The sequence below is a fragment of the Lathamus discolor genome, chromosome 3, assembly GCF_037157495.1.
Source record: "Lathamus discolor isolate bLatDis1 chromosome 3, bLatDis1.hap1, whole genome shotgun sequence".
Classification (NCBI taxonomy): domain Eukaryota; kingdom Metazoa; phylum Chordata; class Aves; order Psittaciformes; family Psittacidae; genus Lathamus; species Lathamus discolor.
This window is the reverse complement of record NC_088886.1, coordinates 117495838-117508497: the sequence shown is the minus strand read 5'-3', so window position 1 is coordinate 117508497 and position 12660 is coordinate 117495838. Positions and strand designations below refer to the sequence as shown.

At 41.0% G+C, this 12660-nt stretch overlaps 1 protein-coding gene across 6 annotated transcripts in view; it reads left to right on the top strand.

The window, feature by feature from the left end:
- The window catches only part of THSD7B (thrombospondin type 1 domain containing 7B), a 340543-nt gene that overhangs the window by 319151 nt on the left and 8732 nt on the right, over nucleotides 1–12660 (top strand). For all 6 annotated transcript variants that reach the window (XM_065671287.1, XM_065671292.1, XM_065671289.1 and 3 more), the window contains exons 22-25: nucleotides 5599–5744; nucleotides 11006–11165; nucleotides 11520–11693; nucleotides 11773–11868. In XM_065671287.1, the coding sequence (XP_065527359.1) occupies nucleotides 5599–5744; nucleotides 11006–11165; nucleotides 11520–11693; nucleotides 11773–11868 (576 nt within the window). The remainder of the gene's footprint in view (nucleotides 1–5598; nucleotides 5745–11005; nucleotides 11166–11519; nucleotides 11694–11772; nucleotides 11869–12660) is intronic.

Sequence of the window (12660 nt, the reverse complement as noted above, 5' to 3'; positions counted from 1 at the left end):
GACCAGTTAAAGGGCCAGTGGTTGCCAATACATGCAAGGAGCAGTTACTTCATGTCCTAAGTCAGAACTGGGCTTCTGCAGAGGAAAACAGAAAACATCTTTGCCCTGCTGAAGCACTCCAGTGAGTGTCGTGGCTGTAGATGCCAACCCTCATTAAGGCTACTTGAACCACAGTCAAGCCCAAGCTGAGCTCTGTCTATGGGTTATCTTCTGGTCCTCAAAGTTTGTAACTTCATTACGCTGCTAAGCAAGAGAGCTGGCTCATACAGTTCACGCCATAGATGTGTGGGATTTAAAAGCTGGAGATACTGTTTTCTGAACCTGTGGCAGCTAAGCAGCCAGGAAAGCTGTCTTAATAATCATGTCATAAAGAAATCAAGTTATTTTCAGTACTTGTCTATCATTTGAATAGTTTTGCAGGGACCCAAGAGTCTTTCGAATCACAGCCCAAAGCAGGAGTGTCAGTGAAACCAAACTACTTCGCATCCAGGTTATTCGAAGCACATGGTATATTTTTCTGCAGCCCCAATCCTGATGTGAGTTTTGCTGCAGCAACTATCAAGCATGGAACTACACTGATCTCAAACATCCATGATGGAGGAACCTTGGCACAAGTCCTGTGGCCATGGCCCAACAGCGGAAACACTGTCATTTCAACTTCTTCATTGAGTTCCAGTTGGTTATAAATACTACTAACAGAAAAGATGTTAATTATGTACTCATCTGTAGGTGGTACTTCAAAGATAAATACAGTTAAGGTTTCCTACCCGAAAGTGCATAGACTGCAATACCTTGGATATCATCATGAGTTTTTCACAGGCATTTGTAAGAATAGGATGAAGCCTCAAATTAGACAGGGAACAACAAAGGATGACAATAAAATGAGCTGTGGGAATCAGTAAACACTGATTCAGCTTCCCTTTGCCAAATAAGTAATTGCCCGCTCTTTGATAAAACTAAGATGTAGGACTTAGATGCATGGTTCTCAGAAGTAATTCACAGCAAGTTAGTTGTACACACTGTTAATGGCTCCACTCACAATAATATGCTGCTTTTCTGACTTTTCTTGGAGAGTGTGTGAAGGGCCTGCTGAAGTGCCATAAATGACTTCAAATAGAAACATAATTTAAATATCATTCAGATCAAAATTTAGTGTTGCAAGATTTATGTTTTCCTGTGTTTCTTACCTCAAGCATTGTTACCAGTATTTTTATTCTGTCCATCTCTTCCAATAACTGTTTGCTGTGTTATATTTTAATGGATGGTAGCTCTCTTGCTCAGGTTTTATTTTATGGAACACTGCATTTAAACATGAAGTGGTGTGTTTGTGGCACTGACAGCTAATATGGCTCTGGTACACAGCAGCCAAAGGCGAATATATTGATTTTTATAAATGATGATGAGTAAAGTAGATCTCTCTTTCCTGCCTTCACTGAGCCTACGGAGATGTATAACTGATATTTGCCTGTTGCAGCTGTAGTTCTGAGCAACATCTGTTCAGGAGTCTGGTTAGGGCTTTAGGGCTGATGTTGGGTTATATATTAAAGTTCCTTGTATCAGTTGCTGTACTACTATGAAAAGATGTATAGTAATGGATGATTCTCTAACGGCCTGAAAAAAAGTTACTGGAAAGAAGTTTGGTAAGGATAATCCCCAGCAAATTTTATTTTTTTTGTTAAAGCAGATAAATACATAAGGATCCTGAATTTTTCTATGTAAACATTTTCCAATCCCATGGCATTTCTCCCATGTTGTCTAACAGGAGTGCTAAATAGTATAAACCCACCTAAATCCATGCTTTGCCACTTGTAAAGCTGACTTCATCAGATAAATTATAGGATTTACCTGCTTTACCCAGGGCTGAACACACTGACATGCTTTGCTCAGGCCTCCGAGCTCAGCAGAGACCATTGTGGGTTGCAGAGATGTGCACCCCATCTCCAGACTGACCTATGTGACAGAAATGAGGGGGACAAAGGTGTGTGTAACTAAAATATTTGGTGGTTATATTTTTCACTGTTTCATCATTGATTTGGGAAAACATGTTTAGTTTTGGCTTCTGAAGAGGAAATTTTTAAGACTTGCTACTCCAACTTTGCAAGCTCCATTCTGATGGTGCTGGAACACATTGCTGGAAGAGGGGCCACCAAAACGTCTCCCTGAGCTGCGGATGCCCCAGTACCTGCTGGAGGGACTGGCAGTGAGAAGCAGATGAAAAGCTCCCTTTATCACCAGTCCATTGTTTTGTGACTTGACCAAACCTGACCTCCAAGGCTGTGAAGTAACTTGATCCCTGCTCTAGTCTTGTGGCTGCCTGATAGGGCCGTGTTTTATATGCTGTGCTTATGCTCATCAGATAACGACGTGTCAGTAATTTCAGTGGGATAAACTCTAGCAGGAATTTTAATTGTCTTGGTTTCAGCTGCAACACATCACTTCGTAAGAATAAAATGCAAAGAATGACAGGAATTTTTGGGGGGTGAAAATCTTATTCTTCTGATTTCAAAATATGATCCTGTGTTTCTGAGGTGAAATTTCAGCAGCTGATGCAAAACGGAGTTTTAAGTAACCAGCATTAACGACACTACCCTCTTTTTTTTTTTTTTCTCCTTTCAAAACTAATGTCAAATTTGAGGATATGAAGAAACACTTATTTGCAATTGTTGTGGTTTAAGCCCAGCCAGTAACTCAGAACCACGCAGCCGCTTGCTCACTCCCCCCCTTCTTCCTCCCCCTGCTTCTGGAGGGATGGGGAGGAGAGTCGAAAGAATGTAACTCCCACGGGTTGAGATAAGAACAGTCCAGTAACTAAGGTAAAACACAAACAACTGCTGCTACCAATAATAATAATGGTAAGGGAAATAACAAGGGAAGAGAATACAACCGCTCACCACCAGCCAACCGATACCCAGCCTGACCCGAGCAGTGATCTCGCCCTTCCGGGTAACTGCCCCGAGCTTATATGCTGGGCATGATGTGCTGTGGTATGGAATACCTCTTTGGTTAGTCTGGGTCAGGTGTCCTGTCTCTGCTTCCTTCTGACTTCCTCTCCTCCCTGGCAGAGCATGAGACTGAGAAAGTCCTTGGTCAGAGTAAACATTACTGAGCAACAACTAAAAACATCGGCGTTATCAGCGCTGTTCCGAGGCTGAAAGTCAAAAACACAGCACTGCACCAGCTGCTACGCAGAAAAACAAGTCCTACTGCTGAACCCCAGACAGCAATTTTCAGCACACTTTTTTGTCTTAATTTTAGTATCATTCAGTTCTGCAGAGCAGAGGAACCAGAGATGTGGCCAATTCATTGGGAAATCAAAGAAAAATTCACTGGAAAATTAAAGAAAGAACTAGGATTGCTTTGACTCTTCCAGAGTTTGTATTGGATGCAAATTATTTTCAGATGCACTGAGATTCTTCTTGTTCTTCATAGGCAGCATAAGATAAGTTATTTAAAGTAAAACAGGGGAGATTTTCTGCCACTTGAGTAACCGTGCACCTAGATAATGTTAGTGGAATGACAAAAAAATCACAAAGCTTTGAGAAACTCACTGCAGTGACTGCGCAAAGAAAGATTTCAGTGAATTTTCTTTCTTCATTGATTTATTCACGGTATAAAAAAGAAAGTAATAGACTGAATGAGTCAAGCACCAGCGAACCAGTGTGAATGTAGTGAGTTTAAATGGTTTGGATAACCAACTGTAGGAAAATAGAATGTAAATAAATACAGAATGGTTGTTAATTCCTCTTAAAAGGGAAATTGTGTTTTCTATTCAGTGATCTTCCCATTTACATTTTGCTAGAAAGATGTTAAACAGAGTGTACGAAAGGAAATTAATTAAAATAGCTTGATGGATGCTTCAGGCATTCAAGTCCCTGTTAATGAAATCAGATCTTTTAACCTTAGGAGACCACCTTTTCCATAGCTGCGTTTTTGGGAACTCGTGCCTGGCAGGACCATGAAGCTCCCTGCCCTGGGTGAGCTGCCACAAAAAAACCCAACCCAAAACCCCACAGCCACGGGCTTCCCACCATTTCCCAAAGAGCCTTTTCCATTGCTTACCAGTGCTCAGCATTCCGAATTAAGAAGAATCCAGCAAATTGGGTCCATTGCTGGAGAGGAAGAAACAGTTACTTTTGGCCTGTTGGGCAGCAGAGCGCTGCAGTATGCCAGCAGCAGGCTGGGAGATTTTTCTTCCCTTGCTCTGACTCCCAGTGAACTGCAGGAGTTTCTTCCCTTTCCTCCCAGCTGGTGCGATTTTTTCTGTATCTTAATGTATCTGATTCCGTGATGGCTGAGTGCACAGTCATGTGGATAAGAGCTTTTATCATCACTTCTGTTACAACTCCCCAGGTCCAGGGGATTAAAATTGGAAAAGGAGTAAGTCTTAAAATTGGTTTAAATGGGTTTAAAAATGGAATTCAATGGGTCAGAGCAAGGGAGCAGCACTGGAATGGTAAGAGAGCTTGCTAAGGTATCCATCAGTAGCTTTTTCAGGTGTGTCTGCTTTGAATTTTTATTTACTAAAATGTTTTTGGAAACCTTGCTCCATAGACAGTCATGATGACAGTTATTAGAGATGCACCTTAAACCCAGCTGCAGTATCATTAATTCAAAAGTGCGTGCATAAATAGCTGGGAGAAAGATCTGGGTGGATATTGCAGCCTCCCCACTCCACAAGGATGTTTCGTCTCCACCCCACAGACTCCTCTGTACTTCCAATTGCATTGCAGCTAAACAACTGCAAGCCAAATGGGAGAGCTCCACCTCATCGAGTTAGCAGTTACTGCTTGCCTCTGTCCTGTTGCATGTGTGTGCCTTGTTACTCAGACCTTTTATTTACTTTTTAACTGCCTCTCAAATCCATGCCTATTTAAAATCAAGGCAGAAATTTTATCCTCGGCAGAATCTTCTGCATCCCATTGCATAAGGACTTTTTATTTTTTCACCTTTCTTTTTAATTGGAGCTGGATTCTAATTGAAACATTTTGAGTGAAAACATTTCTCGATGTAAATGGATGGCAAAGGAGACGGAAACGGAATTGCTGTAACTTTAATGAATATATTCAGTTTTATTATTTCAGAGGTAGTAACATAATTGCTTTTCCTATTCAGTGGCTGAAGAAGTTTTCACCAATAATAAATAGGATTTTAATGGGAATGGCAGAAGTGGTTATGGACAGTAATAGCCACTACAATGTTTGCAGTTTTCAAATTAGCTGCATATAATTGCTCATAGAAAGAAAATTTCATTTGTTAAGAATCTCTGGAAACATAATATTAGAAATTAGGCTGCTATTGGAAGTATTTTCTTGTCATATTTAATAATCAGGATTTAGTCAAATATTTAAATGCTGCATAAACAAGTAATATATTTGGAAAACATACAAAACTGTGTTGTAAAACTGCGTTTGAAAATGTCAGTGACTGCATCACTTTCACTTAGCAATTGCATCCATGTTATCCAAAAAAGTCTTCCCAATTAATTGCCATTTTAACAGATTTTACTAGTGGAAAATGAACTAGGAATACTCACAAAATCTGCCTTTCCTTCTTCCTCTGGGTCTCCTTCACCATGTCCTGTCTTCTTCCCTTGCCTAGGCCAGATGGTGCGTGGACGCTCGGTGGTCCTGCAGGCAGAGGGAGAGGGCAGACCCTGCCCGGAGCAGCTCACCCAGCACAGGAGCTGCCCGGTGAAGCCTTGCTACAGCTGGCTGCTTGGCCCGTGGTCTCCCTGCAGAGTCCAGGTACGGCTTTCTCCAGCACTCCCGAAGGGCTCCTCAGGTTTCCTGCGTCTGTGGTCAACAACAAAATCATCATTACATGGCACAATCGATTGAGGCCGCTGTTCGTGGGTCAGAGGTGTCTCTGTGGGCATTGAAGGTGCTGGTAAGATCTGTCAGAAAGCGGGGAAATTCAGGAGCAGTAAACCTCTGCACCTCATCTTCTATCCATCAGCAGCGATTTATAGCAATACAGGTTCAAGAACCATGAGCTTATAGAGGTATTGAAGGAGATTTATGGAGTAAATGTGCTTGAGTGAACATAGTCATGGTGACCTATAATTTAATTGTATAAAGTAACTCTAACAAGAAAATAGATGCATTAGATTTCAAGAGAGCTTAGCCTGTTTTATCTTTATTCTTTCCCATTTTTTTTTAACTAAAGTACTGTATAGCAGGTCTTTCCCCACAAGGTCTTCAGTACAATACCATTAGTTACTGTATGTAATGCTGTTTTATACTTTCTCCTTAGCCTGGCTATCTTTTTAATGATCTAAGAATGTCTGGATTCAGTTGCAATGTGTTTTAGCTACACTCAGCACCTCTGCTTGGCACTGGAGCAGTCATTTTTTCACTGCCAGTGATTTGCATCAGTCTTGAGTTGACTTTCTCTTCCCCTCTGTGTTTCTTCTTTTACCCTTATCTGTTTGATCGCATTTCCAGTATTAAAACATATTAGTCAGTAACCCAGTTTAAGCAGAGGTGAATCTTTCACAGTGAGGTTTTTCAGGCAAAGTCCACTTGGGCTGCTTAAAGCTGGCTTTGCTGAGGTGGCGATGGGAGAAGGCTGATCGGGGTGGGAAAGTGCCCTGCCTGGTCCCAGGGGACAGGACTTGTGCACAGATCTGTGGCTTCTTGTCCATATTATACCATGTAGGACATTGAAGCCAATAATGTACATAGGCACATCCCATGTGTTTTCTGCTCTGCCTTCTGCAAATGCCTTGAATACCTACATGGTTTCTAGGTGCAGTAGATGGATGTGTAGTGAATACTGCAGGTGGCAGAATAGATACCCAGAACTTTCTCAAGTTTTCACAAATTAAATCTGGAGCATGACAATCTTTGAACAGTCCAAGATCAGAGAAACAGAAATATATTTGTATTTTATATAGAATCATAGAATAGTTAGGGTTGGAAAGGACCTTAAGATCATCTAGTTCCAATCCCCCTGCCATGGGCAGGGACACCTCACACTAAAACTTTGTTCTATATAGAATCATAGAATAGTTAGGGTTGGAAAGGACCTCAAGATCATTTGGTTCCAACCCCCTGCCAACAAAGAACAACTCATTGCAGCCAGGGATATGAATATAGTCCTTGTATGTACTGCACTCAGTATTCATTTATGTGTAACATGAACGTAACAAAATGATAACATCAGCTGATGTCCAGCTAACATAAGCAAATTCTGTTAAACATTAGCGAAGAGACCTTCAACCATAGGAGCTAATGTAGCTGATAAAAGAATTAGTAGGGAAGCCGAATTAAAGCCTTGGCATACTCCAGATACTTAACACATCATGCAAATTAAAAGTCTGCACATCCAGAACCCAGTTAAATTTCAGCTCAGAGCAAGTAATCACAGCCTTCCCTAACCCAGATATCATCCCGTGCATTCAATGGAGGTAGAGCCCGTGTCTCTCCTTAAATTAACTGTGATGTAGTTTCTCTGCCCTTTGCTTTGTTTTGGAGAGGAGCCATTTTATTCAGGTTCACTTCTCTTTAATGAGGTGCTTAGGAATTAAATGTAGTTCATAAATACAGGGTGATTTATTCCTGTGCTGTACTGGAAAAGAAGCTTAAGCTTACTTTCTAAAGAAAGCTTTCGGAAGCCCTGTTCTCAAGGGTGCTTTGTGAAATAAGGTAAATGCATACTATGGTAAGGCCAAAATGAATATTGTGAAAGTGTTGTCCTGTAATAATACAAACAGGACAAGCAATTATGGAGCTAAAATATTTTTTTCTTGTATTATGAGATAACTGAGACTGCTTGTCTTAATTGTAGAAGGACTATTTTATACTAAATTGAGTTCATGTGAATAATTAGAGGTGTCTGCCTGTTTAGGAACAGAGCCCACTAAGTGTTCTGTATTGCTGATTCTCACAGTACAGGAATCAGTGCATTGTTCTCCAGGTAATTACGCATATCACAGGCACACTTCTGGTGGGCGTGGGGCATTTCTGCTGCATTCAGAGGGATGCACAACTTGGGAAGTAGTCAATACACCTAACCTTAGAGGGTTACATTACATTAATCATTTTCCTACTGGAGTTGAAGTGGTTTACCCTGATTAGCTTTAAAAAAAATAAATCAGCAGTGGCTGACACTGTTCTCAATTTTTCCATTAAAGGAATATAAGTAGCTAGACATTATGAAGCACTTACTGCCTAATGTTCCTAAGAAGACTAAGAATGTAGTCCTTCCTTTGTAATGTGTTTTGAAAGCACTCCCTTAAATGTGGTCACACAACACTTCCTCATTAGAGAAAACTTTTAGCTGATTAAATGCTCATCAACCTGTGAAAGCATTGCTCAATCAACTGTTTACCTAAAAGACTTGTGAACACACATGCACCCCAGTAAAGCTGAAAAGGGAAGAGTTTTCTTAAAGACACTTCTGGGTAAAGCCTCTCGTTAGGACTGTTATCTCTTGCCTTATTAGTGTGTAAATTTTGAGGAATACAGGAGGGTGATCTTCGAGAAGTTTATGTAGATGCTGCCTTATGTTAGTGTTGCTACATTCAGAAGATACATGGCTGTCAAAACATACACCTGGCATAAACCTCCTCCTTATTTTACCAGTGGTCAGTTGTGGCAAGAAGATGGGAGGTGGAGGCTCCATGAGGGTGCTCTTGGAAGGGCCTGTACCTCCAGCCTCTATTTAGGGAACCCAGGGTAGGTTCTGCATTTCCCATAGGGTCAGAGTAGAAACTTTTGCAGCCAAATGGAGGGAATCCCCTCTGGAAGTTAAATCCCCTCACATTTCCTACAAGGAGCTCATGACTCAAGAAGCAGTTGCTGGTTCTAGGCAAATCTGAGATGATCACATCTTCCAAGGAAGAGCATTTATAATACAGATTTGATTCCCTGAGTTTTGAATACGTGATCATTACCTTGGCAGTTCTCCTCTGATTAGCAGCTATTCCCTGCATCCTCAGTGTGCTGTTGCAGCAGTGAACTTCCTCTGATTCCATACCTATTAATTAGATCTTCAAGTGTATAATTTTGGGGACATGAAGAATTGTGAAGATGATAGCGAACTTAATGCACTGCTCCAGTATTGCTTGTGACCTTACCAAATATACCAAAAACCATCTCTTACTGTAAATGACAGAATGACATTTTTCAGTGTTCAGCTGATTGTAAAAACACACTGTGTTTTTGTGTGATTGTTTGAAAGTTCATGGTTTCTTTTTATTTTTTATTCTGAACATTGGAAAATATGAATGTATTTTCAATATCGCACGATACAAAGAATAATGAAAAATGTTGCGTGTGGACTCTTACAGTGGGCAATGCTGCACCTGAAAGAAGTACAGTTTTCACCTATTTCTGTTTCTATCTCGATATTCATGTGAATATTTACATATTGATTCATATATAAATACTTCTATATTGTTTATAGAAGAATAAGTTTCTTTTTAAAAACTCTTTTTGTCCTCTCCAGTCATTTAATTGTTCCTTGAGCCACTTTGAGCTGGAAATCAAACTGCAGTTTGATTAGTGCCCATTTCCCTTGAGAATTTTCTCCACATCATCTTCTAGTTTCCAGTAGCCATTTCTAAGAGCTCTAACCCCAGTGACAGCTGCATGAGTTATTCACACACCATTAATCTCAGACCACAACAGAGGTTTCAGTGGTGAAACAGTAATTTAGAACAGTAAGTTACATATTGACTAAAGTGAGACACGGTGTTAAAACCTTTAAATCTGGATACATATTGTAAATCTACACCAATACTTCTCTAAAATGCGTTTGATTAGCAACTACTCTAAATCCAGCTAGTTATGCTCTTATTTCCGTTTCATTGTGGCTCTGCAACAGAAGGGATGGGGAGAATTAAAAAGCAGCCAGGTGTGTGCAGGAAAGCCATTCCTGAGATTCCTGCTAGCAAACCCGCTGCTGAATGAATGCACTCAGCAGGAGCCATTCTGTTCTGCAGATGAAGTCCATTATTTTAAAAGAATCCACTGCCAAGTGATCCAAAGGAGCACTTCCCTTGGTTACATAAAAGCAATGTTTCATCCTTCTTCTTCAGTTTTATTTACCGAATTTTGTAAGGTGCCATTTCCACAAGGCTTCAGGTGCACGTTTCATAAAGCATTGCACAAGTTTAAAGTGTGCACCTCAGACATCATTGCTGCTCTGTTTTTCAGATGAGAATGAAACAATTCCAGCATCTGGAAACAGCCTTATTTCTTCAGCTCTTACAGCATCCTGAGCGCTGGATCATCACTTTAGCCAAACAATATTGATTTTCCAGTAAAGGAAGACTTCTTCTGCAAGCAGTTTGGTGTATTATTATTTCAGAACTGAGGTGACAAGCGTAGGGTGACTCAGATGGAGCCTCCTATTGCTTTTTCAGATGGGAGGACTAACAGCTGATGGCTCACTTTGGGTGATGCTTTGGTAGAGTATTTGACATGAGTTGTTGATCTGTTGATCTCCAGAACCAACAGCTCCCTTTAATAAATTGCACAAACAGCCTAGTGAGCAATAACCCTTCCAGTCTAATTAAGTGTGCTGGAGGATTTTTTGCTGTTGCAGGGTTTAAACTATGTGAGTGCTCCTATTGGGCCGAATCATCAAAGGAGGTGAGTGGAAATGTCCATTCCTTATGGGCAGGCTCTTCTCTTGGCCTCTTCAGAAAAGCCAGAAATTTCTGTGTTCGTGTAATTGGGCATTAATTAAGAATCAGTAAATTCACTAGTTCTAGTAAAAGGTATGAATACCCAAAGATGGTATTCTTTCATGGTACCCACCTCTTCTCCAGCTTTGGTTACAACACACTTTTCTGTGTGGCTCTGCCCTTGCCTCTGAGTTCCTATAGAGATGTGTACAAAGGAGATCTCCATCTGTCTTCCCATAATTGGGGATACTATTGCTGTCCAAAGACCAAATTTGTGTCTTTGAAGTCTTTTTAGGTGGAATCAGCTGTGTTTCTTCTGTCATCTGCTAACGTCAATGATGGGTATCTCTATTCCCTTCTATCATTTTGTAGGGTGGACAGTGTGGAGATGGATTGCAAGTCCGCAACCTCACATGTGTAGTACATGATTCATCTGTTTCTGCTTCATCTAGACCAGTAGAAAACACATTATGTGGTGAACTGCCTTTGAAGGAGAGTGTGCTGCAGTTACCATGCTCTGTGCCATGCCCAGGTAAAGTCTTTGGAAAGCCATGGTGCCTTTCTGCCTTTATAACCGTCTTGAGATGGAGATGCTTCCATAGCTCTGAGTAGTGTCAGCTGTCATGGTAAGAATTTGCACTTAAAGTAAATCAGGTAAATGCTGATCAGGTAAATGCTCAGCCTGCTGTTTCTAGATCACCTGAAAAAGCCTTCTTTGTTTTTTGAGAAAACGAGATTCCCCATGAAGAGAAAATGTGAATATTGCATACCACTAAGCGATAAAGTGTGGGTATTTCACTGTTAAAGCTGTTGTATGCTTGGAATGTCTTTATCCTTTAAAGCTGAGTCCTTTTGAAAACCTGTGATTTATTTTTCCAATCTGCAGGTGACTGCCACCTGACAGAGTGGTCAGAATGGAGCTCCTGCGAGCTCACCTGCATCAATGGCAGGAGCTTTGAGACAATGGGACACCAGTCTCGATCCAGGGCATCTATCATTCAGTCTCCCAAGAACCAGGAGAGCTGCTCTGGACAAGAAATGGAAACACGGCCTTGCTCAGGTAACATGACCCCAGTGCTGCTTCCTTCAATTAAAGAGTTTTGTTGCAAGGTGAAGACTAACTGGTATTAATATTGCAGGAGGGAAGTGTTATGACTACATGTGGAAAACCAGCCTGTGGCAAGACAACGTACGCATGGTGTGGTGTCAGCGCTCAGATGGAATAAATGTCACAGGTATATGAACAAATTGTCATTCATGCACAATTATGAATAAAAAGTCACCATCCAGGTTCTCCTTGTGCATCAGCTGCTCAGAGGGAAGTTGGACATCCTTCCTAACTCCCCCAGAATTTCAGTTCAGATTTGTGTGTAGGAAAGGCAGATGGGATCTCACCAGCCTTTCTGACAGGTCAATGTCATGCATGTGTTACGTGATAGTATTTGGGTGAGTTACCCCTACTGTTGAGTTGGTCATGGAAAGAAATGAGTACACATAGATTAAAAAGGCTGCCTGGGCTGGCTTGCCCAGCCGTTAGTGCAACCTTTCTGTGACAGTGGAGAACAGGAGAGAATATCACACCACGTGGTAGAGAGCCCAGCTTCTGTACCTCTTCTTCTATTCAACACACAGGAATCTCAAATCGCTTGAACTGTGAGATGCTTGCTGTTGCTGTGACCTACAAATTCTGTCTGCACAGGCTGAAAAAGGAAATTCATGGTCAGCACTTTGAAAGTCCATGAGAGACTGGAAAGGCAGTAGGGCTTGCACATGTGTAGGATCTCTCTCAATATGCACAGGGTGAATGAAGAGAGAGTAGAAGTGAAAATGCAGATGTTCTTATCTAGTTCTATTTATAATGACTAGTTAAGATAATAACTAAAGTTTTATGTGCGAATATTGCTGAGCAGTTAAGAACGCATTAACATGTTTTTATGCCTATAGAAGCACAGACTTCCCCAAGTGAGGATGGGCAAAGGCATTATGTGAATTATGTCTTCTTATGTAGATAAGGCATTAATGAGGAC